General features: G+C 35.9%; 2 protein-coding genes across 2 annotated transcripts in view; both read right to left on the minus strand.

Moving 5' to 3' along the window:
• The window catches only part of syne3 (spectrin repeat containing, nuclear envelope family member 3), a 32,800-nt gene extending 22,518 nt beyond the window's left edge, over positions 1 to 10,282 (minus strand). The window contains exons 1-4 of the mRNA XM_067455774.1: positions 10,122 to 10,282; positions 8,425 to 8,583; positions 2,483 to 2,655; positions 1 to 308 (exon numbers count right to left, since the gene is read on the minus strand). Coding sequence (XP_067311875.1) covers positions 1 to 308; positions 2,483 to 2,655; positions 8,425 to 8,568 — 625 coding nt within the window. The 5' untranslated portion in view covers positions 8,569 to 8,583; positions 10,122 to 10,282. The remainder of the gene's footprint in view (positions 309 to 2,482; positions 2,656 to 8,424; positions 8,584 to 10,121) is intronic.
• A 3,185-nt stretch (positions 10,283 to 13,467) lies between these two features.
• The window catches only part of gabrr2a (gamma-aminobutyric acid type A receptor subunit rho2a), a 32,680-nt gene continuing 18,724 nt past the window's right edge, over positions 13,468 to 27,423 (minus strand). Inside the window, exons 5-10 of the mRNA XM_067455775.1 lie at positions 23,488 to 23,711; positions 19,822 to 19,904; positions 19,582 to 19,722; positions 18,942 to 19,094; positions 18,626 to 18,837; positions 13,468 to 15,506 (exon numbers count right to left, since the gene is read on the minus strand). Coding sequence (XP_067311876.1) covers positions 15,195 to 15,506; positions 18,626 to 18,837; positions 18,942 to 19,094; positions 19,582 to 19,722; positions 19,822 to 19,904; positions 23,488 to 23,711 — 1,125 coding nt within the window. The 3' untranslated portion in view covers positions 13,468 to 15,194. The remainder of the gene's footprint in view (positions 15,507 to 18,625; positions 18,838 to 18,941; positions 19,095 to 19,581; positions 19,723 to 19,821; positions 19,905 to 23,487; positions 23,712 to 27,423) is intronic.

Genomic DNA, 27,423 nt, shown 5'->3' on the forward strand with positions numbered 1-27,423 from the left:
GTGCTCGTTCTCGAATGTGGTTGTAGGCCTCTTGAAGACCTTGCTGAGCCTCCTCATTTACACTGGGGTCCTCTGTCCGGTTGAACAGGGCTGCAGCCTCATCCAAAAGCCTCTCCAGAAACTGAGCCTGGGCTTGGATGTCACTGTGAAGGACCCGTAGATGATCCACCTGCCACAGCTTCTCTTGAAGACCTAGCTGCATCTCAAGCAAGGGCTCCAGAGCCCTGTGCATCTTCTCCAGCCACATCCCAAACTCCTCATGAGCCTTTAGGTATTCACTCCAGTGCAGCCACACCCACTCGATACGACTATCAGAGGGGCACAAAAAATATGAAAGAAATAAATGCTTTTATATTTTGTATTCTCAATGGTCAGTCATTGCATTCTGTGGTCAAATATAATTGTATAATAACTGCAAAAAAAATACATATATAAAGATTTATACATAGCTGTGCTAGTTTCAGTTCTCGCACCTGCCCATAATGCTATATATTAGAGCTGCACAATTCTAGATAAATTGAGAATCAAGATTTTTTTAGTTTCAAATAAAGAACACTATTCTCCCACGATTCTGAATAGACTAAATAAAATAACATATAATTTACTAGAAGTTCTGACAAAATGTTAACTGCTGCAGTCAGCAGATTACTTAGTTAACTTGAATGAATTATTTTTTGGTTTAAATTAATGATTCAATGGCTCACTCATAAAAATTAACTTGTTTCGTAACTGGATGAATGAGAGTTTTTGAATAAATCTCTTGAATAAAAGATTCAATAAAAAATAGGCTTTTTTTTTTTTTTAAGTCACTTGTGTCCAACTACTGGTGTAACAATATAATTGATACAATCTTTATTTGAAGCGCTTAAGTTACTTTCAAAAGTTATTTTGATCGCTACAGTAGACAGTGTTTATATCAGAAATATAACTTATCACAATACTTATGCAATGAATTTAACTATTGTAACAGAATTAATGATACTCTGGTTAAAAAGACATTTGTGAAGTTGTTTCATATCTAAATATTCACTGTGATTGTATTTATTAAAGGTTTATAGACACAGCAAAATCTTTGTCTTTTAGGAATAAGATTGAGTGGGGGCTAAAAATCAAGATTGCGATCTTTTAGCGATTAATTGTGCAGCTAAAACACACAATTAATATTTTTTATTTATTTTATATAAAACACATTAAAGCAGCACCAGGTAACTTTTCAACCTTCATAATATATTTTCAAGACTCTTGTGATGATACATCGGCTTACAATAGGTTGAATGACACGTCTGCCAAAGCTTGATGGGGTCTTTATCGTTTTTAATCGTACTTTTAAACTTCGGGTTTCGGGTAGTAACCCGAGAACAAAAAGAACTACAAAATTCGACTGCTTTACGGCATATACGTCACTTCCACCAACACACACACTTCCTTAAATTCAGACGTGTGAGCCCAACTTTGTTTGTCGGATAATATAGTCATGTCCGAAGCAGCACAGACAAATAAGAAAGAAAAGGTTTTGTTGGAGGAAAGCAATAAGAGGAAACAAAAAAGTGATGTGATTAAAGGCAGGACGAGGATCAACATGTGACCAGCGTTTGCTCGTTGGCGTGAGCTGAAGGAGGCGTGCCCGACCGATGCTGTCATGCTGTTGTTATGGTGATTACCTACCACTCAAACATTGAATTGAAGTATCATATAGATTCTGTAAAACGGTAACCAATAGACTACTATAATGATGCTGGGTTGTAAACGTGAGCATCGTGATTATTTGGCGTTTGAAAAAAATAAAACCCATAAAATTATATTCATATGACAAGTTATTTGGCCCGCCCGCACCACTGTATATATTTTTACAACCCGCCCTGCACCCGCGACCATTAAATAGACATATGGGGTCCGCGGGTTATGAGACGACCCGCGCATCACTAGTTCAGGGCTATCAGGGTTGTCATGTCAACAAATGCATGCGCGATGGCATCCCCTGTTGTAGGATGACAGAGCTTACAACAGTAGTTGAGGACATTATTTTTTCCCAACTGTAGGGGGAGCCCGAGAGCAAAAGTTGCCAAGTGCTGCTTTAAACACTTTTTAAATATTATACCATGTATATATTATATATAATGTATAAATACATATATTTGTTACAACAGGATAAGTTGTCCTTAAGGATAACTTTAATGTTTTGTTTTTTTAACCCTAATCTTAAATTAAATCTTAAAAATTGCATGACAACTGAAAAATGTTAAAAATGAATGATAAAATACATTCCAATTGAAAACCATATAAACATTAAAGTCCCTACATCTGAGGTAAAAGAATCAAAACAAAATGTCTTATCTGTAGCAAAAGTCATATCGCAAATGTCACCATATGTAATTAATTTATTAATATAGGAAGACACTTAAGTATCATTTAAGTACAAGTGAATATGATTGGTAATATATTGGTGATATGACTGGATTGTTTTTATCAACAAAATCTTTACCTGTGACAGTGAATGATGTAGGTTATGGTCTCCTCCCAGAGCGCTTTCAGATCTTTGAGTTTCGAATGAGTCTGATTCTTCATCTCTTCATCTCCATTTCGAAGCAGAACTTCAGAAGCCACAAGCACCCTGTCCATCTTTACATGGCCATCAGGCTCTGAGTTATGTATTTTCTTTATAAGAAAGGAAAGTCATACTTAATGGAGCATTTCATCTGATTATATGATTTATCTCTGTGAAATAGAGCTGCATGGTTCAGGATAAATTGAAACTATGATTTTGTTTAAAATAGAGATCATGATTCTCCCACAATTCTGAACAAACAACAAAATAAAAAAATTAAATAAAAAATTAAATAAACATGTAATTTGCAAGAGGTTCCTAGTTCTGACAAAATGTTATTTACTATAATCTTTTTAAATCTATAATCTATGATTCAATGACTCAGTTATTAATAACGTGTTTCATTACTGGATGAATCAGAGTTTAATGAAAGAATCTCTTTAACGCAAGATTAAATTACAAATCAATTTAAGTCAAGTGTTGGAAAGTAACTAGAGATTACGTAATTTAATTACAAAATAAAGGTAACCGTAATCAGTTACAGTTACTGAGAAAAAATGTGTAATTAAATTACAGTTACAGAAAATGTTAATGATTAGAGAGTGGGTTACATCTAAATGTATTCTCTAAAAATCTAGAATATGTTGAATAATATTCATTGGTTGCTTTGTCTGTTTTTGATGTGCATGATGCCTCCTGCCATTTAAAGGCTGTTTAGTAAAATGATGCTATTCTAATGCTTTTGATTGGTTCTCTTGTTTTAATTTGCAGCCTACCACAGCTGCCATTTAGATCAATCCACATTACATAAATTAATTGAAATAGTTACACTACTTATTACATTTTAAATAGGGTAACTTGTAGGGGTGGGAATCACCAGAGGCCCCATGATTCAATATTATTTTCGATACTTAAAGGGGGGGTGAAATGCTGTTTCATGCATACTGATCTTTTTACACTGTTAAAGACATGGAATCCCATACTAAACATGGACAAAGTTTCAAAAGTTAAGGTGGACGTTTGATGGGAGTATTTCTTTGTCAAAAATACTACTTCCGGTTAGTCATAAGTTTCGGCAAGTTTTTTGCGATCATGCGTCCCCATTGACGTTAGTGGGGGCGGAATTTCCTTGTATGGGCCTTACGGACAATTCTACCGGAAGCGTGTGAGAGAGAGAGAGGGAGAGAGAGAGAGGGAGAGAGCGAAAGCAACAGGCTATGCCCATCAAAGCGCTCGTAGGCTGCGCTGCACAGGTAATGTGCACAATTAACAATGACATCAAAAAGTGCGTTTTTGGTTGCCAGACCAAGACAGTCCTGCACAGATTCCCCCAAAACCCCGCGGTAAGGCAACAGTGGATGTAATTTGCTTTTCCGGATCAGCAACTGAGTTGCGCGAATGTTTATATCTGTTCGCTGCATTTCGGTGCCGACTGTTTCATAAACATGGCCCAGCATGACGCCGGATTATCCAATAGCCTAATGCTGAAGGATGGAGCAGTCCCAACGTTAGAACCGCGGGCGGTGAGTTAGACTGCTTCAAATGTCTGTGTCTATGCTCATCAAGTAGCCCAAACATGATCACGTATAGTTACTATATATATTACTATATATAGAAATTGATCAATGGAGCATGCGATGTGTAGTGCGTGTACATTTGTTTAGCTGGCCACTATATGTGTAACTTTATGTTTGTGTATTGTAAAAGCACTCAACAATACACAAAGAGGGGGGAAATATGTTGAACTAAATAAGCACGCTTCTTCATTCAAATGCGCTACTATTCCGTGTATGTAAACACTAACTTAACCTGTCTACACAAACCACGCGTAAACACACAAACACACGTGCACAACTGCACTTCCCACATGTACACCTTCAAAGACAAAAATACGACGATATAATTCAAGTATAAATATGTAAATAACACAAGCCGCTAAGCATATTATATAGTTAGTGTATATCGTACCACATAGAGACGTCCTGCTCTAGTCGTTTTTGCTGCTGCTCCTGTTCAACTGCAGCCTCTGGGTCTGATTCCGGATCATAGATGTATGGCTGTATCTGATTAAAAGCCATATTTTTATTTTGAATAAAGTTTTTTCCCCGCTGTTAGGGATGACAGCTTTACGACGCACTCGACGCACTCAACACAATAGCAGCGGCGTGCACACGTCATTATTTAGCTCCGCTCACACGACACGCCCCCACCCGCTCGGCTTTTTTCGGAAAGACTCGGAACAGCGCATCTTTCTTATATAATTATAAAAAAAATAAAGACTTTTCGGAGATATGCAGGATGCAATGCTACTCTATAGGTACTCAAGATTGACATGACACTGACTGAAACTGAGTGTTTCACCCCCCCTTTAAGCTACGATACGATTTTGTGATTTTTACATCTATAAAATCTCAAAAAATATCGGTGTTACATGCTGCTGAAGCAGCAAGCTTCTTTCATTGTATTGCGAGCAACATTTATTTTGCATTTTTAAGCGCATCTGGCTGCTCTTGCGTGACAAATCCACACGTAACTAACACAAAAACATGGACAGAGTGGTCCACGTTCAGAAATATGCAAGAATGTGCTTCCTGTACGCACAGCTCACTGCACACGTGTGAGCATGAGTGATGTGCTGTTTGTTAAAGCTTGTGTTAAAATTTTGCACACTACAAGCTGAAATTCAGTTCCTGAAAATATTGATACAATATCAGCCTTAATCACGATACTATGCGGTAATGATTCCCCCACACCCCTAGAAACTTAGCCTAAAAATCTAGACGCACCCTAGCGGCAGCAAATGTAATCTGCCGCGAGTATCATCTAGCAAATCCCAATACACTTCTGAGCTGTAAAAACCAAACTCTGGTCAGGCCAATCACATTGTGTATAGAGTCGGTGGGCGGGGCTTAACATAATGATGGCCGAGTTGCGCTTGCATGTTCCTAGTAAACACAGAGGCTGGCAAACCGCGGTCTTTCGAATCGGCTTTGGCCACGACTCTGGAAGACTTGGAGTTAAGCTTTTCTCTGAGAAAAGAACGGCACTAAAGTCATTCTTAAAAAGGGAAGATGTGTTCGGAGTTTTGCCGACCGGATACAGCAAAAGTTTAATCTATCAACGAGTTCCGCTTCACGTTGCTCTGGTTGGTTGTAGCGCTATCCAATCGCGTGCAGAGGGAGTTTGAAAGACAACCGTTTATCCCGCCTCTTGGATTAATGGTGAGTCAATGGTGAGTTTCCAGACCAAACATCTTTATATGGGTCTGTGCTCGGTTGCATAAAACACCTTAAGTGAAAATTTCCCTTAAGATCGCCCTTAGGTTTCCCTTAAACTTAAGGGTGTTGCATAAAATAACCCTTGAGTATAACTTAAGGGTTTATTAAACTGAAACGTCATAAACCCTTAGAATTATCCTCAAATGTCTATTTTTCACTTAAGTAATCCCTTAAAAACCGTTAAGTGTTGCATAAAGCCCCTTAACTGTCATTTTCCTAAGTATAGTTTAAGGTTAGGAAAAGTTTACCTTAAGAGTTGACGAACATTAATGAGAAAAAAATAGCTGAGTTTATTTATCCTGTTGAAGATGTAAATGTGCCAAAGCGAATTTTTCGCGATAGAGAGAATCCTCTGGACCATCTTAGCAATGAAAAACTGCTTCGCGAATATAGATTTGATCGCCGCGGGATATATGAGATCGCTAACAAACTGGAAGGCGATCTTGATCATGTTACCCAGCGCAACCACTCACTACCCTCTGTGTTACAGTTGCTTATAGCACTTCGGTTCTTTGCAACTGGGAGTTTCCAGTCTGTGGGAGATGTTTTCCATGTTCATAAATCGTCAGTTAGTAGAGTTATTCACCGGGTTGCAGGGGCTCTCTGCCGTCATTTAAGCCAAACTGTGACATTTTCATCGCGTGTTGAACTGGATGCCATTCAAACCTCTTTTTTTCGGAAAGCGGGGTTTCCTCGAATAAGTGTAATCGATGGCACACATGTCAGAATTCAGGCTCCCCGCACGCATGAAGAACAGAAAAAATTACCATTCTGTTAATGTGCAGCTAGTGTGACCATGTGTGCAGAATTAGAAATGTTGTTGCATCATGGCCAGGGAGTACACATGACTCTAGGACTTTGACAGAGAGCTATAGCCTATTAACTTTAAAAAGTTGAAAATTAAGTAAAAACATATAGGCTTGTCAACTTTTTGAAAATATTTTATCAATGTATTAAATGTATTTTGACTTGTTGATACTTATGGTCATCGTTTGATCCTAGGAAAGATACAACAATGCGTTGACACACACACGGTCTATAATTGAGAGGACGATCGGACAGCTCAAACGCAGATTTCACTGTCTCCACAGCGAGCTGCGCGTCTGCAGAATTATTGTCACCTGCGTTGTTCTTTTTAACATGTCAAAGATGTATTGTGAAGAGGGAGATGATGTCGAAGAAGAGGCTCAAGAAGCAGAAGCAGAAGAGGCTCATGAAGAAAATCAACAAGATTTTCAACGGGGTGGATTTGTTGTCAGAGATGCCGTCGTAAATGCATTCTTTAATTAGTTTAGCTAGTAGCCTATGGACAATAGTCATAAATATAAATAAATGAAATAGCCTATAAATAAATAAATCATAAATAAATACAAAACCTGTCAGATCTGTCATAAAAAATATTCGTCAATTGATGTGCATTTTATTTTTCTTTCACTTTGTAGCTGCATTAGTTTGTTATTAAGAATGAAGTTGTAAAGGTCTTGATTTTCCTTCTCCTTTTTAAGTTTTTCGATCTCTAATTGCAGTTTTGTCTTCTGTAGGATGTCTCTTTGCAGTTTTTCTCTTGTCGCGGCTGGAGAGGATATTTGCGTCTTTCTGCAATTCACAAGTGTTTTGAAGGAATAATGAAAAAAAATCTAAAAATTACATCCAGGCTGTTCTAAGTAAAATTAACAATAGACTAAAATAATTGTTAACAAAGAAGCAATAAAACCTCACTTTGCTGCATGGTTTGGCGTGCTGCTGGCGCTCTGCCGGTGTTGAAGCTGATTTTTGCTAAAAAGGTCTAACGTGTGAAACAAATAACGTTACCAAGCATAGTATTTTATTTTGTCGTGATCTTCAAATCGTTTATCCTCAGCAGTGATCATTTTTATTTGATTTAAGACAATAATGTTCTCTCACTCCGTGTAATATTCCTCTTGTTGAATCTCAGCTTCACTCTCTAACCCGCCAGCGTAGCGTGTCTATGGCAACAATAGAATTTTATAACGGTAAAACCTGGGTCGCAGTCGTGAAACACTTAGCGGCGTCCCTTACCTAAGAGAACCGTTTAAGGGATTATATGCAACACCCTTAAATCATTCCCTTAGATAAGGGGAAATCACGCCTTAAGTATCATACTTAAGGGAAAAACTTAAGGTGTTTTATGCAACCGGGCACTGGCTTGTCAGGCTACTAGAAACTTGTAATAATGTAATTGAGAGTCTTTATTTGAAGTGTTAAGGTACTTTCATAAGGTGATAATCCCTATTTTGATCACTGCCGTAGACATTAGGGGTGTAACAATACACTCATGTCACAATTAGATACAAGATGAACTGAACTCACAATATGATATGCATCCCGATATTTTAAGTTTTTTTAAACGTTTATTTGAAAGATATTTTAAAAGTTTTTTTAAATTAAAATAATATTTTTAGTGTATTGTTATCAGGACCCACAAATATTCCCCCATTGCATTATTATACATTATATTCAAAATTATAAATATTTGTTTAATGAAGTAATGTCACTGAAACTCTGTAAACTCTCTCCTGGTGCTTGCTATGTCCCGCCTCTGCCGTTATTAAGGCACCAGAGGGTTAAGGAAGGTCTCACCTCTGTCTCTCGGAGCCTGACCTCCAGCGCTGATCTGGGCCCTTGGGTGTTATCATTTTCTTTAAGCCTCTCCTGGACGGCCTGCATCCAGGACAGGGCTTCCTCCAAACTTTCCCTGAACTCATGCTGCTCTTGCTGGGTCATTAGGTTTAGGCTGACCTAATGCAAAAACAGAGGGATCATAGGCCTATATAATACATAACACATATCGCCACCATTTAAAAAAGCAAAAGTAAGAGAATGACAGTGACAGCAAATTTCAACCCTTAGCAATTATAGGAGTTTGGCGGGTTTGCTTTGCTCACAAATAGTGACAGCTCATGAATCACCCTTGGCAGCTGGTTTGAACCAAACACCTTTTGGCTGCATTGTAACCACTAAACCACTCCACCCTACAGCTCAATGTTTCCTGCCAAACCCTGTACATTGGCAATGCCGCATAACTTATCTTAGGGGGCACTAAACACAGTCCCTTGTGGCTACATATGTTCTTGCAAAACCAGAGACAAAGCAAAACCAAATGTGCCCTTTTTTTCCTTCGGTACAGAGGGCGCCCTAAAAAGGATTACAAGCCACTTTCCTGCATGAGTCATATCTCCCACAGCATTCCCTTCTGTCATTCCCATAACCCTATTCATATGAAAATACACAAACAATACATCATCTGTAATCCCCCAGTGCCTTGGTTTTCAACCTTCAGGGGTCTGGAAGGTTATGTTGTGGGCATGTGAACAAAAACATATTTTTTCAAAAAATCTATACATTTTGAGCATGTATAGAATATGTAATATGTACCACATATATGACCCTGGATCACAGAACCAATCATAAGTTGCACAGGTACATGTGTGGCAATAGCCAACAATACACTGTATGGGACAAAATTATTGCTTTGTCTTTTGAGCCAAATATCATTGGGATATTTAAGTAAAAATCATGTTCCATGAAAACATTTTGTATATTTTCTACCATAAATATGTATTACCGGTAGTAGTAGTAATACCGTATGCATTGCTATGGACTTAATTTGGAAAATTTTAAAGGCAATTTTTTTAATATTTAGATTTTGCACCTTCAGATTCCAGATTTTCAAATAGTTGTATTTCGACTAGATGTTGCCCTATTCTAACAAACCATACATCAATTGAAAACTTATGGTCAAATTGACCTTATGACTTATGTTTTTTTGGTCCAGTGTCACATTTTTTCTGAATAGGGGATGACGGGGTTTGTAAAGTTTGTGAAGTTTTTCAGTGACAAAGTACACTGAAAATTATAATCCAGTGGTTAAATGCATTGCTCAAATTGCAGAATGTAAGAAACAATTCCTTCTTAAATTAAACAATTTGTCCATAAACACAGATAATCACGGCAGGTCACAACCAAAACAACCACACGCCCTCTTTTACACGATTATGCATTGGCATACATGAAGCAGTTCTTGGTCTATTCACTGCCTGGGTCTGAATATAACACCAATTTAACCTTAAAGTCACGTATAATTCAGTGTAACAACAAAATATAGCGGATTACTGCCTCGACTAAACCATGTGGGATTTAAGTACATTAAATCCTACACCGTTGCACTTTATAGGCTGTAAACTTGTGTTTAGAAAGTAACACATCACAGCAATGCAGCTATACAGAAACCACTGCGTATTCGAATCTTAAACAATCGATAAAGTGCTAGTACTTACGGATATGTGTGCATCTGAGTATATATGATAAGAAATGACCTTAAGTTGTTCTTCGAGCTACAAAGTTACTGTGATCCGTCAGGAAGTCAATGCAGGCCTGTCAGTTGCTCGGGCTGGTCGAGGAGGTGATCCGGCAGGCAGAAGCAGCACATCCGCTGAGTAACTGATGAAAGCACGTCACTGCCCGCCGGAATCATTCAAAAATACAGCAGGCGTTACTAACCGTTAACAGGGCTGGCGAAAATAAGTAAATAAATACACACAAAAAATATACGTTTTATATATATTAGTTTTAAATAATTAATTTTAAAAAATCACTCACTAATTTTTCTGTAGAAAATACATAAGTTAAAATACATACAACAGGTAAGTTAAAATACATAGCCTACAACAGGCATTTAATGTTTATTAAAGTTTAAAGGGTATATTTACTCACCCTCAAAACAAGTTGTTCCAAACTTGTCTGAGTTTCTTTCTTCTGTTGAACACAAAAGATGATATAAAATATATATAAAATTAAAATAAAATAAAAAGGTAACCAGACAATGCCTTTTGACTAGCCTAGTGGGGTTTTTTCTACTACGGAAGTCAATGGGGTCCATCTACAGTTGTATTAAACTGTCATTCTTCAAAATATGTATCTTCTTGTGTGTTCAGCAGAATAAATAAATTATACAGGTTTGGAACAACATAAGGATGAGTAGCCTAAATGATGACAAAATGTTAATTTTGGAGTGACCCTTAAAGATAAGGAGTAAGGAAAATCCATGAAGCAGAAACTGGGTTAGCTACATCCAATCCACTGAATCCCCTGTGTGTTTCTTGTGTTGCAAGCAAGATAAAGGAGATAAGAACGGGAGAAATTGTATAATATAGAGGAGTAGTAGATACTGTAATAATATGGTTTTGGTATTGCTATTTACTATGATTCCCTACTTTGAGAATTTATATTTTTTTGTGCTGATTTTAAGCGTTTTTTATTATTATTATTATCTCATTTTTATGTCATTTATAAACTTATCTCTTCCTTTACAATCAATACAAAAATAGGCTGAGCTGAAATAAAGCTTAGGCTATAGACAGGTGGAGGCTAGTCAACAGAATCACAATGCCTTAAAAACTCCACCCATACGAGTCTGATACTCAAATATGCATTTTAAAATAAGCATTTATCTTTATTGTACATAGGTCTAAAACAGATATTTACATTTTGCCACTTCCACCCAACATTATAACTCCTCCCAATGTTATACCCCCAATTAGAAGTCTTGTCCTCTAAAATAAGTCTTTACTTATTTTCGCCAACACATTGATGGACAAAACTGCATCAATAGAACAGGTTTAAAAATTAATAGGCAGTTGGTGGTTTCCAATAACCAATCCTAGCCTAATCCTTTATCTGATAACATCCCCTAAAACTAAGAGAGCAATAATCAATGAGCATGCTGTAATACACATGTTAATTTGATGAAATGCAATGTTTATTTTAAGTCTTACCTTTTAAAAGTGTTCTGCTACAACTTATTTGGCAAGGCTGCTACTTCCAGGAACTATTGATAGTCTCCTTGAGCTACCATTGGTGTTAAAAAAACGTTCCATTGGAGACAATGGAGTTTTCGCGACTCTCAGTATATATGGCTCTGATCTCGCCAAGCCTCCCTCTCAGACCTCCACTACAGATCTAAAAGAGCTAAACTTTCTTCCGTGTTTTGGCCTACAATATAATGTCATCATGGCAAATTTGGCCAGGATGCCGGGTTTACACCCCTACTCTTTTTCAAAGGACATCCTGGGATTTTTTATGACCTCAGAGAGTCAGGACCTTATCCGAGTAATGGTGCTTTTTGACAGTATAGTGTCCCCATCACTACTGGGGCTTTAGGACCACAGACACAGACCACAGGGTCAGCACCCCTGGCCTCATGGTGCGTTCCAAACAAGGTTGAACATGGGAATATCCCAAATTAAATGTCCCAATTCAGACCTCAGTGTGTTTCAGTCAATCATACGTCACAATGTGATGTCACCATTACGCAAGGAGGCTTATTGTATTTTGGAGCCAATTTTGTCAAAAACAGAATAAAACACATAAATCGCTTTGAAAATAGCTGAAGAAAAGCAAAAAACGAAGGTATAATTACATAAACTTAAAGGGTTAGTTCACCTAAAAATTAAATTTATGTCAATAATGACTCACCCTAATGTTGTTCCACACCCGTAAGACACAGTTTAAGATATTTTATATTTAGTCCGAGACCGTATCCAAGTGTATGCACGCTATACTGTCCATGTCCAGAAAGGGAATAAAATCATCATCAAAATAAATAAGCATCGGAAATACATTTTGGTCCAAAAACAACAAAAACTATGACTTTATTGAGTCTTCTCTTCCGCGTTTGTTTTCAAACCTCAAATAAAGATTCAAACGGTCATGAATCAGCTTATTAATTCATGATTCGGATCGCCAAATCATTTGAATCTTTATTTGAGGTTTGAAAACAAATGCGGAAGAGAAGACAATGCTGAATAAAGTTGTAGTTTATGTTATTTTTGGACCAAAATGTATTTTCGATGCTTCAAGAGATTCTAACTAACCAACTGATGTCACATATGGAATATTTCGATGATGTTTTTATTCCCTTTCTGGACATGGACAGTATAGTGTGCCTACACTTGAATACACTCTCGGACTAAATCTAAAATATCTTAAACTGTGTTCTGAAGATGAACGGAGGTCTTAAGGGTGTGGAACAACATTAGGGTGTCATTAATGACATAAATTTCATTTTTGGGTGAACTAATCCTTTAATGTCTAATGTTAAAGTCTGTTTTTACGTTTATGCTAATTAGAAGCAGGACTTGCTGACATCTTAGTAGAGAAGTCAAATGACACATCTCACTGAGGTCGGTCAGTTGAAGTATGTACCCCGATTTCAAAAGTCGAATGTCCCAGTGGAGGTAGAAAAAAATCCTAATTCTCATCTGTCTGGGAAGCAGCATCATTAACATCTCTTCCAGCAGATTTCCACAGGTCTCCCATCCAGGTATTGACCAGGGTCAACTCTGCTTAACTTCAGTGGACAACAGGATGATAGCTGCCTGCCAGTAAAATAACCGCACAAATGATTCAATGAATATAGCTATTTTAGTTTTTATGGACCCATTGAAGAGGAGGCAAATAATCTAAAAATTAGATTCCCTCAAATGTGTTATTAGAATATTAGTTTTTATTTACGAATAAAATAAGATTTTTGTATAATATTACTAGAAAAAGACAGCTCTAGTACTTAAAATAACAACAACAACAACAAAAAACTATTAATCTCACCAGAGCCATTTGACCTTGTTGAACTCAAAGAAAAATGACATTCAGGATAAAGGCTGACTTTAATATCACATTTTTATATGCCTTCATAAACATCTCATGGTGTTGACAAAAAGCAGGGTCTTAGCTGTGAAACCGTACTAAATTCTTTAAATTAAATTATGCCTTCTGTCAGGACACAGTAGTTATGATTTTTTTAAGCTATTTTCTTAGATCTAGCGATTTCCGAGGGACTGAGTGATAATGTAATGCAACATAACTAACAATAACCTTCACCTTTAAACATTTTAAAAAATACAAAATATGTCTAGGTCTACAAACATTTCATTACATTGCACCTTTTTTCTGGTCAACACATTACATTCTTAATTTCAATTTCAACAATTACAGAAACATCTTATGGAGTGTAACTGTCTTCACAGATTTGATGATTTAGTATACCTTCAAATATAAACACAAACTTCAAGCACATAGTTCACAGTATTTTCATTTACAGTAGCATGTATTTGTGAAATTTTGCATGTGATGCCTATATGTGTACTAACGTGCACTAAAATCGTCCCACCAGAATGAACCATCACCTTCAGTGTTTAACATTGCACATAAGGCAGTTTCAAGTTGTATTTCATCACAAACTAACCTTTAGCCTGCCCTGACTGCCGACACGAACAAGCTTTGCACTCAACTCTTGTAAGGTATCATGGCAAGTTCAGGTTAAATAACTGATATAAAATATAAGTATAATAAATAAAACTAACATGCATACCGATGAACCACATTAAAGACATACTGATTTATTTTGCATGAGAAATATAATGGTATCAAATACACACACATACATACACACTCACTCCACATAACACGCACATCCAAACAAACCTCAAACTGAAAGAAGATTCTTTCTCGTTACCGGAAATTACGATATATTAATGTGAATGATTAACATTACCTTAGCATAAACAAATGGACAATGGACATTGTGCAGATAAGCAAACAAATAGACTTAAAGGTGCACTAAATAATTTTAAGTTAGTGTTAATGCATTACATTTTGTTTATTAACCACTGCCACTTTAAATCTGAGCTGATACATTTGTTATTTGTTTTGTTCTGTTCCTTTTCGTAGTCTGATAGCAACATTTTTTAAAGTTATATTGTATTTGGTTTGTCGTATTTGTCTTTTTTGCTTATTTTTGTAAACACCTTGAGGACTGCACAATTATATATAAATCTTTGCTATATAAATAAATATTGATGAACGTATTAAATTGCACTAGTTCATTATCACATGAGGGTGCAACCCACCTTATGTAGAAAAAAACTGTATTTTCTAGACCAATGAAATGACTAGATCTGATAAAAGCACTATTCATTTTCTAGGTATATAAAAAGTAAAAGTGGAAAAAATTAATTAGTACACCTTTAAAAGAGAAGCTAAAACCAGACTTTCTTGCTCTGTACATACCATTAATAGTCCAATGACGCAAACATGAGGAGAAAACACAAGCCCGTACAAAAGTCTGATAAGTGTTTTACAATTAATTTGTCAAAAACCTGAAAAGGCCTATATGAAGCATTTTTTCTCTCAGCATTTTACCAGTCTTTTTGCGTATGAAAGTTACAAAGGTAACTGCAGTTTGGTATCCCATGAGCCAATGTTTCATGTGCATCAATGTGCAAGTCAGAAAGATGGTTGTATAAACCTCCAAAAGTCCAAAAAAGTGTAAGATGGATGTAGCTGGAGAATGATCAGCAGTACACCGACCAGTAAATAAGGTTGAAAACTATATAGGCTCCTGGGAAGATCATGCGGGAGTACTTATCAATGGCATGCGTGTTCTGCATTATGCGGAAGGCGCGGATGCCCTTTTTCTTAGTGGCGTTGGACTCGCTGCTCATTGACAGGTGGACCACCATATGTTCCTGTTTCTCCGACACCACTTCTTCTGGAACCATGTGAGCTTCTGTGTAGCCAGCCAAGCTGTTGGTGTCAGCCTCGCTGTAGGTCCCATCCAACATCATGGTCCTGGTGTGGGACATACCACAGGTGCATGGCAATGACTGGAACATGTTAAGTTGGGTGTCCAGAGAGAACAGAGGAAAAAGAGGGAGAAGAGATAATTAACAAGGGCAAAGTAACAGTTGGCATCAATAAACCGAGGCCACTGGAAAAGTTGGATGGCCACAATAAAGAAGGGCCTCTAAAAAAAGGAGCTGGGTAGTAATTTATTGCATGTAATCTGAATCAGATTCCAAAATTTAATTATCAGATGACAGTTACTTTTTTATTGATTACATGTTATTCTCATAATGGCAGTCAAATAATCATAATTCACTGATTCTAACTACAACTTTTGTTATCTTTTAAATTTTCTTTTCTAAAAAAGACTATTGCTTGTATATGTTCAGAAGGTCTTCCAGGTTTGTGGTATTGCACACACACAGACCAGCCACTACTCATGTGACTATCACTGAAAAAACTGACACACACTCACAATTAACTTCTGATTAACACATTAAATGTGCACTATGTAAAAAAAATTCTGTAAAATATCCAAAAAACCACTAGTCTAGTGTTATATATATTGTTCAGTTGAGTACTTACAATATCCCAAATGTTTCCAACTTTTTATAAAACGTGAGAAAATTGCTATTTTAACCAAGGAACCGGGAAATCTGAGGGAGTCGCCTGTAAGTTGCAGTCCTAGCCCGATTCTTTCCCACCGGCTGTGAGGTGAAAACCACATGTCCCAAGATTCTGCGCTCAAACTTGGCGTCATCAAACTATGCCTTTGTTTTGAATAGGCGCCCTCTAGGGGACACTTTTCATTATTATTTGAATTATCAGTTTCAGTGAGTTGCTTAATCATGCATTAAAGGTGCACTGTGTAAATTTTGGAGAGGTTGTGAATTGCAACTGACCACTGCTTACTCCTCCCTTTCGACGTAAGGAGATTACAGTGGCTGACACAGGACAAAAATGTCATCATCTGAGACAGCAGAGTAGCTAGTGCTCTGTAGAGCAGTTTGTCCGTTTAGGGCTACTATAGAAACATGACGGCGCAAAATGATGATTTTCCTGTAAGGGGATCTGTGGTGTATGTAGATAAAAATGGCTCATCCTAAGGTAATAAAAATTAACATTATGTAAGGTCTTTATACACCACTGAAAACATATTTATTTATATTATATTGCATTTCTGTTAATAGATCCCCATAAATAATACATACTGCACCTTTATTTCTTTGGGAGGCGTTTATCTTTTAAAAACATTAAAATGTAGAAATGTATGTTATTTCATATTTACATGCAATGCTGAGATTCCCCAGTTTTTTGTCTTTGGCCCAAAATATTTACTTTAAGTAACCCCTGAGATTTTATTTTGTAAATTAGGTCAATAATAAAATTAAGTCAATAATATAAATAATAAAATTAAGTTCATAGTTTTCTGATGTCGTCTAATGGTCACATGACATGCAGGCAAACTAATCTTTTCAGTTTTTTATTTGTAATGTTTTTATTTTTAAATGATTAATTTTAATGATCATACTTAATACCGTTTCATTAAACTCAAAAAACCCTGCAGTTCCATCACGAACCCCAGTTTGGTAAAACCCTAACGTAATATAATATTAAATGCACTTCATGTTGTAGTTGATAAAGAAAGGAATATATTTGTTTCTCTTTGTATTTTTTTTATCAATATGGTACAAGATTATTCTACTCAAATCAATGTGATAAACAAGTTATGTCGAAAGTAATCTAAAAGTAATCCAAAAGTAGTCAGATTACATTACCTTAAATGTCATGTAATGGATTATGTTACTAACTACAGTTTTTGTCATGCAATTTGTAATCAGAAACCAATTATAATTTGTAAGTTATCTACCTAGCTCTGTAATATTATGTATAATTTTCAGTATGCATAAAAATACATTTAAAAAGTGCGGTTTACATCACAATCAGTGGATACAATTCCAAGGAATTTGAATTCCTCTTAACTCTTCCGTCTTAACTCTTGTTATTCCGATCAAATATCAAAACACAAAAAAATTGTTTGGATATTATTTCCGACTAATCCATAAATGAAATGCTAACTCAAGCACATTGCATTGTGGGATATAGTATTTCACATTTACATAAAGAGGTCACGTGGGATACATCATGACAACAAAGTAGCGGATTACAGTTGGAAAATGATTTTTTTTTTGTTAAATAGTAGGAAATGTGTATTAAGATATATGCTAGTATTCAAATATCAATTCTAAACATGGCTAGTGGCTATGGAACAGACCTTATTCAGAGCAGCGTCATGACAGGAATAAAAGTGAGGGATAGACTTGGCGTGTTTTCAATGGCATCAGCTGTAAAAAGCTGTATAAAGCTCCTAGATCACTTATAATTTTCCACAGCTCATGTTGTCTGGAGTTTTTTTGTCTACTGAAATTTCTTGATAAGATATTTCTGCAGTGTTTCGTCAGCAGAAAAAATGAAGAGATGCATGTCTATCCCTCACAGCCTTGCTTTCATTCTTATTAAAAATCAAAGATGGAACTGTAATGAACAAGGGCTGTCGCATGCTGCTATAAAACTTTTATTATTTTTGCAGTATATAGTATTTATAACATGCAAATATTATGAATTCTCTGTACCCAAATTAATATTAGAGTATAAAAAAGTACCGGTATGACATGTTCTTTACTGTATCTCACAATACACTGCACTCGACTTTCATTTCCAGTTTGATGAATGAACTGGTAGTCATATCAGCCATGATTTTAAATAGCTCATAAATCTATTTCTAGACTCATTATTTCATGGGATTGCTAAAAGACATTTTATAAACATACGGTACTTTATTATTGCAAATAACCATATTTATTTCTGATAACGCTCCACAAACCAAATTAAATATGCAATATGACACGGTCATGTGAGAACAGTCTAGCATTCTATAACTTGAAATGTTTTAATTTTTATAGCAATATTTTGGTCTATTTTCTGTAGATTTGAATCACGTTTATCAGCTCATTTGTTGGTGCATGTTCACAGATAAATTACACTCAACACTAACAAACAAGGACTAAGAGCCACAACACTACATTTCATGTCATGGGCTCTTTACATTTTTTTTGCACCTATAATAAAAAATAAATTGACAAAAATTCCCTTTTTTTACCTGCTCTCGAGCTGCTTTATCTCTGAGCTTCCGCTCTCTCCTCTCCTGGACCGTTGTCAGATAGTTGACTGCCGCGTACTCCAAGACGGACAGGAACACAAACACAAAACTAACCCACAGGTAAATGTCCACAGCTTTGATGTAGGAGACTCTGGGCATGGAGGCGTTCACCCCAGTGATGATGGTGGACATGGTGAGCACCGTGGTAATACCTGGATAAAATCACCACATCCTGTTAAGATCTGCAGGTGCGTGAGACGCCACAGGAAGCAGAAGTGATGCCTAAGGCCAAAATGCTGATTTGTGATAATCTTACCTAATGAAACTCTGGCTGGAACGGCCCTGCGATCAATCCAGAACGACACCCAGGACAACATAACCATAAGCGTGGCAGGGAAATAAGTCTGCAGCAGGAAGAAGAAGATGTGACGGCGAAGTGTAAAGTTTATGTACAGGCGGTTGTACCATCCTAAAGAGAGAAAGAGAGATAAAAATAGAGATGGATGATCAAGTAAAGCATTAACCTAGCAGCTCCAAAACACTTCAGCCACACTTACAAAATAAATATATCAAAACATATATCAAACAAGTGACATTTACACTACTGTTTAAAAGCTTGGACAAATCTACACACTTTTCAAGCCACATTTTTCACAAAAATGTGTTTGTTATGTTGTAAATGATAACAAATATTTATACATTGTCCAAAATTAAGATAATATTTAGGTTGTTGAACACAATCTGATGAACCAGTGGCATATATCACTGTAAACTAAGCACAGAGAAGTGAAGTTAGTTTGGAGGAAAGCTCTGGCATAATTTGCTTGCAGATGCCACTTGCTTTGATATTTAATGTAATGACATTCATACACTTTTAAGTGTGACTTAAGTGTCCAAATCCATCTTGGGGCCACAGTGTTTGAAATAAATCAACTTGACAAATAATCCCCAGATACCTGTGCTGCTGTAGAAAGCCAGCCGAGAGGTAGTGTGAAACTTCTGTATGAGGAACTGAGAGAGAGAGATTTTTTCATCTATACTCAAAGACTCATCTCCACTTTTCCAGTACAACATCAGATCCTCATCCGTGTAGGCGTCTAGAAAAAAAAAAGGATCCAATTCAGGAAAACCTAACTTGGCAGAGTGGATTGAGCATGTGTTGCACTAAAAATAACACAAATTAGTGATTCACTCACAACTCTCTAACTCCAAAGTGCAGGTCTGTGAATCCAGCGGGAAACGGCTGAAGTCCATGTTGCAGGCTGCTGTAACGGTCACCCTGGGCATAAGAACCATGTATAACATGGATGAAAATACAGAAAACCAACGTCTTAGATCTTTATATTTCATCATATTTCTAACAGACTTCAGTTGTTAAACTCTAAATCCATGGAATTTTCATTTGCAGTCTTAAAGGAAGTGGTATCTGTATTGATAATTCACCCAAAAATGAAAATTCTGTCATCATTCACTCGCCCTCATGCCCAAACCTGTATGAGTTTCGGTCCCACTTTATATCAAGTGTCTATAACTACTAGGTACTGAGATTTAAAGTCAGTAAAATTTTATTTTGACATATAAGAGGTCATCATACTATAAAATATCCTGTAACCTTCAGAACTGAAAACTCCCTTGTTAGTCCAAAAACAGATTTTATTGTAACCAAGCCCAGAAAACAGCTCTTTTTGGAATGCGCCTATCTACGATGATAGGTGAGTGGCCGCCTCTGCAGAAGAAAATCAACGCCTACTTCCTCATTGCCACCGGTGTGTTAGTGAGATGACGAGGAGAGACGCAATACAGGATCACTGGACAAAAAATAACATTACCTTTCCAAAGGGTCCTAATGCTAAGAATGTGGTTATTTATTCTCAACAATGTGAATGTCTCAGTTGAGCATTATTTATTTGTATTCGGAACATTTCACTGTGGATTATTTGGTAAATCAGTCGCAATCTCAGCGCAAGCTTTGCAAAAAGACTTTTACGATATGGACTCGACAGTAATGTGACAACAATATGCAAGTAGCGGTGTTAATTCAAATGCCTGATCTGTGACCAGTCCTTTCTGATTTGTAGGCTAATGATTCATGCCAGATATGCTTTGTCTGTGTGTCAGTAAGTACTCTGTAGCAATCTATTATTTTGATGTAGATACAGTACTTGAAGACACCCAATATAAAGTGTGACCTGACTTTCTTGTATTTGTGAAATGCAAAAGGAGTTTTCTAACAGAATGCCCAAGCAGCACTTTTCTATACAAAAAGTGTAAAAGAGCATTTTTGCACATTTTGCTAAGCATCAGGCTTGTGCACAATTTACAATTGAATTGAATTTGAATTGATGTCAAAAACAGGATATAGAATTATAATTCAAATTTGAATCAAAGGAAGCAGAATTTAAATTCAAGAAAAAAATCAAAGAAATACATATGCATGTCCATCTTGCCATAGCAGCTTCAGCAGCACCTGTTGAGGGAATCTTTAGTGTTGCAGGAAAGATCTTCAGAGCAAAACGCTGCAGACTCAATGATAAAACATTTGAGGAGCGATTGAGAATTTGATGGTGCTGTGTTGCTTAGTGAATTTTGCATTCACAACAACTTAGTTTGTGTTATTTGATTACTTTGAAATTTAAATAAAATTGGAAAAAACTAATTAAACAACACTGAGGGGGTAATTTATTTCAATTGATCATTATCTATGTTTTAGTTCCCCTGGGAAAAAAGGTGTTTGGGGGGTAAAATGTGTGTAATTTTGGGAAGGTTGCCTGCTAAATTTCGCATTCATAGGTCTATATATCACATAATAGTCTCTTCAACCCTCGGGAAAAAGCGCAGACTTGGCAACACAGTGCAGTTACTAACTTAACGCATCACTTTGTTGCTCTGATTGGTTGTAGGTCTGTCCAATTGAGGTCTTTCCTGGTTCAGTTGAAACACGCCTCATAATCACAGCCCAATGGAGCAGTTTCAGACTCATATTCTGACTAGAATTGAGTATGACCACGTCAGGCTAGGTTCAGTGTTGTATAGAAATAAAACCAAGAGATACATTTTCCTATTTTTTTTAAGGAAATGTAAGCAATTTTATTTTGAGGCTTGAATTGAGGAACCGATTAAGCTGATAAAATTATGGAAAATAAGATGACTTGTTTATTTTAAGAGATTTAGCTCAATTATGCCGTTTTATTTAGAGACACCATTGTTAGTTCCCAGCATGCTTTGCATGTGGCTGGAAATGGAGATTAATATTGAAATGAAGTGTTGTTTAATGGGTTTTTGAGTGAAGGGAAACATCTGTTAATGTTTAATGTTCATTTATGTTTGACATTTGAAAGAATTTCTGTTATGTTGAAGTTTTGACCGTTACCATTGTGCAGAAGAGTAGAGCTTATGGTTAGGTTGTGATGTGAATAACTGCAAGTTTTATTATTATGAAGAATGTTGCTTTGTTTAATGAGCAATAACTTTTCTAAAGCTAGTGCAATAACAAGTTTGTTTCTACTTGTGCCAGCATAAGAAGTACGAAATATAAAAATATATAAATATGTTCATTTCCATTTTTTTGAATATTTTTTTTAAAGTCAACTTAAATTAAAAAAGCACATTTCACTATTAATATTTAATTCATCATAAAAACTAATGAACTATAATGTGTAATAGTGTTACCATAATTTTTTAAAAAGTAGATACTGTGTAATATTTTTACAGTGCAGATGCGTGTAATTAATTATTAAGTATTAATTAATTTTACCCCAGTAATACTAAGTATTACTGAGGTAAAATGTGTAATTTAATTAGCTACTAATCATATTAAAAGGAATTTGCTTTGCATTGATAAAGTAATCCAAAACACATTTATAATGGGTAACCTATAACAGTATAAGCAATTATATTTCCAAAGTAACCTTCCTAACACTGAATGTATGTGAGATTCAACACATTCTTTCTGTTGTGTAACTGTGGAATTTCTTTGAAATGTCATGAATTTAATTCTACTTCCTGTCATTCCAATACAAATTCAACTTCCTGTGGGGCGGAGTCAACTCAATTCAAATTCCAATTCATGAATTGAATGGAGGCCAATTCTGAAATTCTGAATTTTGCAAAAACCTACTAAGCATCTTCTTTTGTGTTCCACAGAAATAGTAATCCATATGGGCTTGAAATGACAGTAGCTTTAGTAAGAAACCTTCTGCTAAGCATAAAAATGTAAATGAGATATAAATGTGCTTAGTAATGCTAAATCAAGAACGTCATACTAGCGCCATTTACGGAACTGGCAGTAAGGCCATCTAATTTTTCTCTCAGTATTTCTCTCCACTGGTCTCTGTAGCAGTGTCCATCATTTGTCAGACAATGGAAATAATCTGGGCCAGTCCCATCAATAATGACACTTTCCCTGGAGCCAGAACAGTGCCTGAAATTTGACTTTGAACTCAGTGCTGGCCCTTGATTATAGCCTGCATGCAGGTAGCTTGGCCTAATTTTTAACTCGCAGCACAAAAGACACAGCAAAAACATCACAAGCCAGGAGCATCATTCTAATTTTAACACCACAGCAATATGCAAATGCTTAAGCCCAGCGACGTGCTTTTGTTTTCAAACCACATTTCATTAAATGAAACCACATGCAGCTGAGTTGCTTAGAGGGGAAATGTAGTAACTGCTGAACAACTGAAAAAATATTAACTTTCTCTTACATTGTATAAAATATATACACACGAATAATACATATGTATAAGTACATTTACATAAATACTTTTAAACCATATACATATATACATAACTTACATATAATTTAAATTATAATGGCTCACTTTAAAGTCAGAAATGCTAGTGTTGATAATGCGCTTCTTTACCTCAGGCTGTAAAGAACGTGACCATCAGGGAACACTCTCAGCATGATATTTTCTGTGGTGGTGTCATGAATAAAAGATCTTTTAGAGTGGACGAAGAAGACGTCAGGAACCCAAATCTTCTTCACCAAGCGGCCGTCGAAAGTCATGCTTTTGTTTGTGGTGCTGGCGAAGGACAAGCGCTCATCCTTCCAGTAGTGTCTCAGGTATAATGTCATAGTAAAGTCCTGCACAGACAGAGGAAAAAAGATTTCACTATATTCAGTCACAACAATTTTTGCTGGAGGTTCAACCATCCTTGTTTTCTGAACATGTACAAAGGAGATTTTGAGGTTTGAGGTTTTGTATTTCGACAAATTAAGTTTTATTCAGGAAGAACGCAATAAATTGACCAAAAGTAACATCGATGTATAAGTCGTTATTTAGGTTTATTTGCACACAAAAATTATTCTTGTCGCTTCATAAAATTATTGTAGATCCACTGTAGTGAGATGGACTTTGTGACGACGTCTTTAGTTCCTTTATGGGTCTTAAGAGAGGAAATGACATTGGTGTCAATGGAGGCCTTTCTGAGCCATCGGATTATGAAAATATCTTAATTTGTGTTCCGAAGATGAATGGAGGTCTTACGGGTGTCGAACGACATGAGGGTAAGTTTATAGGGGTAATTTTTAGGTGAACTTACCCTTTAAGTAATTTAGTGAAACATTTTTTGTTTTGTTTTACAAAAGTCATCTTGGAGAGGTTCCCATTGTCTCCTCATGATGCTGGCCACCTCTGGTAAAATCACCCACATACTCAGTTGCACAGATCACGCAATTCTGCCCCTGTAGTATAACGGCCTATGTCAAGAGTGTGATTCATTTTGACATTTGGAGACTGTACATGTCTCAAGAATGGGGACTAGAGCTTCAAAAGGGTCACAGAAGTATACCATAAAAGTGATTCATATAGCCTCTGGACAATTTTCCAAGTCTAAATCTTACGGCATCTGAAGATTCACTCAAAAAATGACTGTATGATGCTGTTCACTTTATTTAAGCAATTCATCTTGATTTAACGCCATTATATAAAATTTCTGGTCCAAATGTAATTGCTTCATGTTATATTGACTTAAAACCATTACTCTTTGACATAACTTGATGTTTTTATTTTCAAATAACATGTTTCAACACCCAATCAAACAGGGCATTCACTTCCCATCATGCTTTGCAAAGGGGCTGAATTTGTAGAGTAAATGTTTAACAAGATGAGAAAATGGAGATACTTTTTAATGCTTAATGTTCTGTTGTGTTGGTATTGTAACATTTTGTGTTATGTTAGTTAATGTTATGTTAGTGTTTTTGGAAGTTACATTGTGGTGAAATGTAGAGCATGTGCTTGGGGTGAAGACCTGCTAATACAAATTAAAGTCGTTTTAATAATAAAAACAGCTTTGGAATGCCATGGATGTAACAAAACCATCTGATTTCATTTGTATCAAAACCAAGATTTTGTGAAAGATTTGATTTGATATTTGTATGATTTGTTTGTTTGATATTCCTTTTGAATAACTGAACTTAATCGTTACCTGATTCAACTAAACGGCATTAAATTAACCTTACGTAAAAAAAAAAAAAAAAAAAATTACTGAAGTAAACAATGTTAATTAAATTCAACATAACCCAGTTACGTGGAACCTGTTACCAACATATAATTTTTTTGACTGTTGAAAAAAGTAAACCACTTCTATATTACTTCTATGTCCTTTTGAAGCTTGAAAGATCCATTCCTTGTAATTGCAATCAAAAGAGTGACCACATTCTTCAGAAATTCTCCTTTTGAGATCTAAGGACCTAAGGTGTTTGCAACATAATGAGGAGTAAATGATGACATAATATACCATTGTTTTTTCGGCATTATATCCATTAGAATGGGACTTTCTGTGCATTAACACAATGAGAATTGAGAGGAGGGGGATATGTTTAACTGTCATAAAACTATCACAATCCAAAAACCTTAAAGGCCACATTAAGTAGGCTTCATTTTATTTATTTTAGTCAACATCTTATTTATTCCTTTTGATTTTGGGGTGAAATATGATCTGGAAATGCTGTTAGAATATGTGAGATTCACTTATTTTCTAGATGACAATGTACAGTTTTGGGAGCAACAAACAAAAACAACTGTATTTCACTGGATGTACATGGCCAATTTTACATGTACAGTACATTCCTTATGTCTCTCTTTGTAGTCTAACTATGCACCTCTCTATCCTCCATATGACAGCTACAGTCTCTTTAAATCACTCAAGCAGATCATCCCTTTTCTGTTCTATCTTTTGATTATATAACCATAAACACTTGCAGCGGCCAGTAATTATATATATGTCAATAAAAGGAGCACACAGTTTCTTTTTCACAGCACACAAAGGCTTCTACCAAGAGGGAAATCCAAATCATGGGAACAGGATGACAGAATGGGTGTCATATTCTGATATAACAAAAGTAAAAAGAAGATTCATGATCAAAGTTTCTGCCATCAGAGATGCAGAAGCTCTTTTTTTAGGAACACCCCTGTGGGACACAGTAACTGCAAAACAGCCAGTTATAAATGGGCAAAAAAGCAAGAGAATTATGAAATTGAGGGGGAATCGTGTACTTTCCACCCAAAATCAAAATATTTTAGTGCTGTCAAACGATTAAATAAATCAATATTTAAATCGCACCTAACATATTTTTTAAATATATTTTTATGTTGTAATACTTTTACATTTAGTCTCCAAAATAATGCAGAAAGAACATAAAGACAGTATATTTTAAATATTTTAATGCTATATTTTTATTAAGCACTATGAATTTGGGGCCAGTATCAACCAGTACTGATGTCTCTATTGCATGGATCTTTTCCTCAATTTTAGCCATTAATTATAGCGATTCAACATTACAGTATAATTTGAAAGCTGTTGATTTTAATATTTATTAAAAAAATATAACAACATTTAATTTAAAGGGTTAGTTCACCCCCAAAAAATGAAAAATAAATAAAAATTCTCTCATTAATTAACCTCAAGTGATTCAACACCTGTAAGATCTTTGTTCATTTTCGGGACATAAATTAAGATATATATCTTAATATTATACACAGTAGAGATCAAAATTAGAGAACATACAATTTCCTAAATTTTAAGGTCACTGCTTAGACCTTTTTGAAATTAGCCTAACAGGAGCAGAAGGGCAGTTTTTTAAGCATATTTCACAAGTTAAATATATTCTAAAGTACTGTGTGAGGGACCAAGCAGTCAAGGCCAAAGAACACAGGATTTCCAACCAAAAAATTAATTTATAAAATGAAGAAAACCAAAGTTCACAAATTAAATTACTTGAAAGACTGAATGAAAATAAAGTCAGGTCTGGGCCCAAAACAAAAGGGTACACTGAACAGAACCAAACTTAACAATAATCAAATTGTTACGGGCGGCAGTGGCTCAGTGGTTCATGTAGGTTGTCTACAAACCAGAAGGTTGGTGGTTCAATCCCCGGTTCCACCTGACCAAGTATCGAAGTGTCCATGAGCAAGACACCTGACCCCAGCTGCTCCCGACGAGCTGGATGGCGCCTTACATGGCTGACATCGCCGTCGGTGTATGAATGGGTGAATGTGAGGCAAAATGTAAAGCGCTTTGGATAAAAGCGCTATATAAATGCAGTCCATTTATAAATGCAGTCCATTTCAAACCAAACTAAACAGAACAAAACATGGCTTCCCAAATGCCACACATGGGGAAATTTATACACAAAGGACTAGTCCATTACACACACACAGGGAACAACAAACATCCATTAACCCAATGAGACTGCATGACAAAGAAGTTAATTAATTCACCAACAATAAACCAACAGGTCATAAACAAGTTAATATACACAAACAAATATAATAACCAAAAAATAAACAAACAAT

This window comes from Pseudorasbora parva, chromosome 10 (assembly GCF_024679245.1).
Source record: "Pseudorasbora parva isolate DD20220531a chromosome 10, ASM2467924v1, whole genome shotgun sequence".
NCBI classification, from domain to species: domain Eukaryota; kingdom Metazoa; phylum Chordata; class Actinopteri; order Cypriniformes; family Gobionidae; genus Pseudorasbora; species Pseudorasbora parva.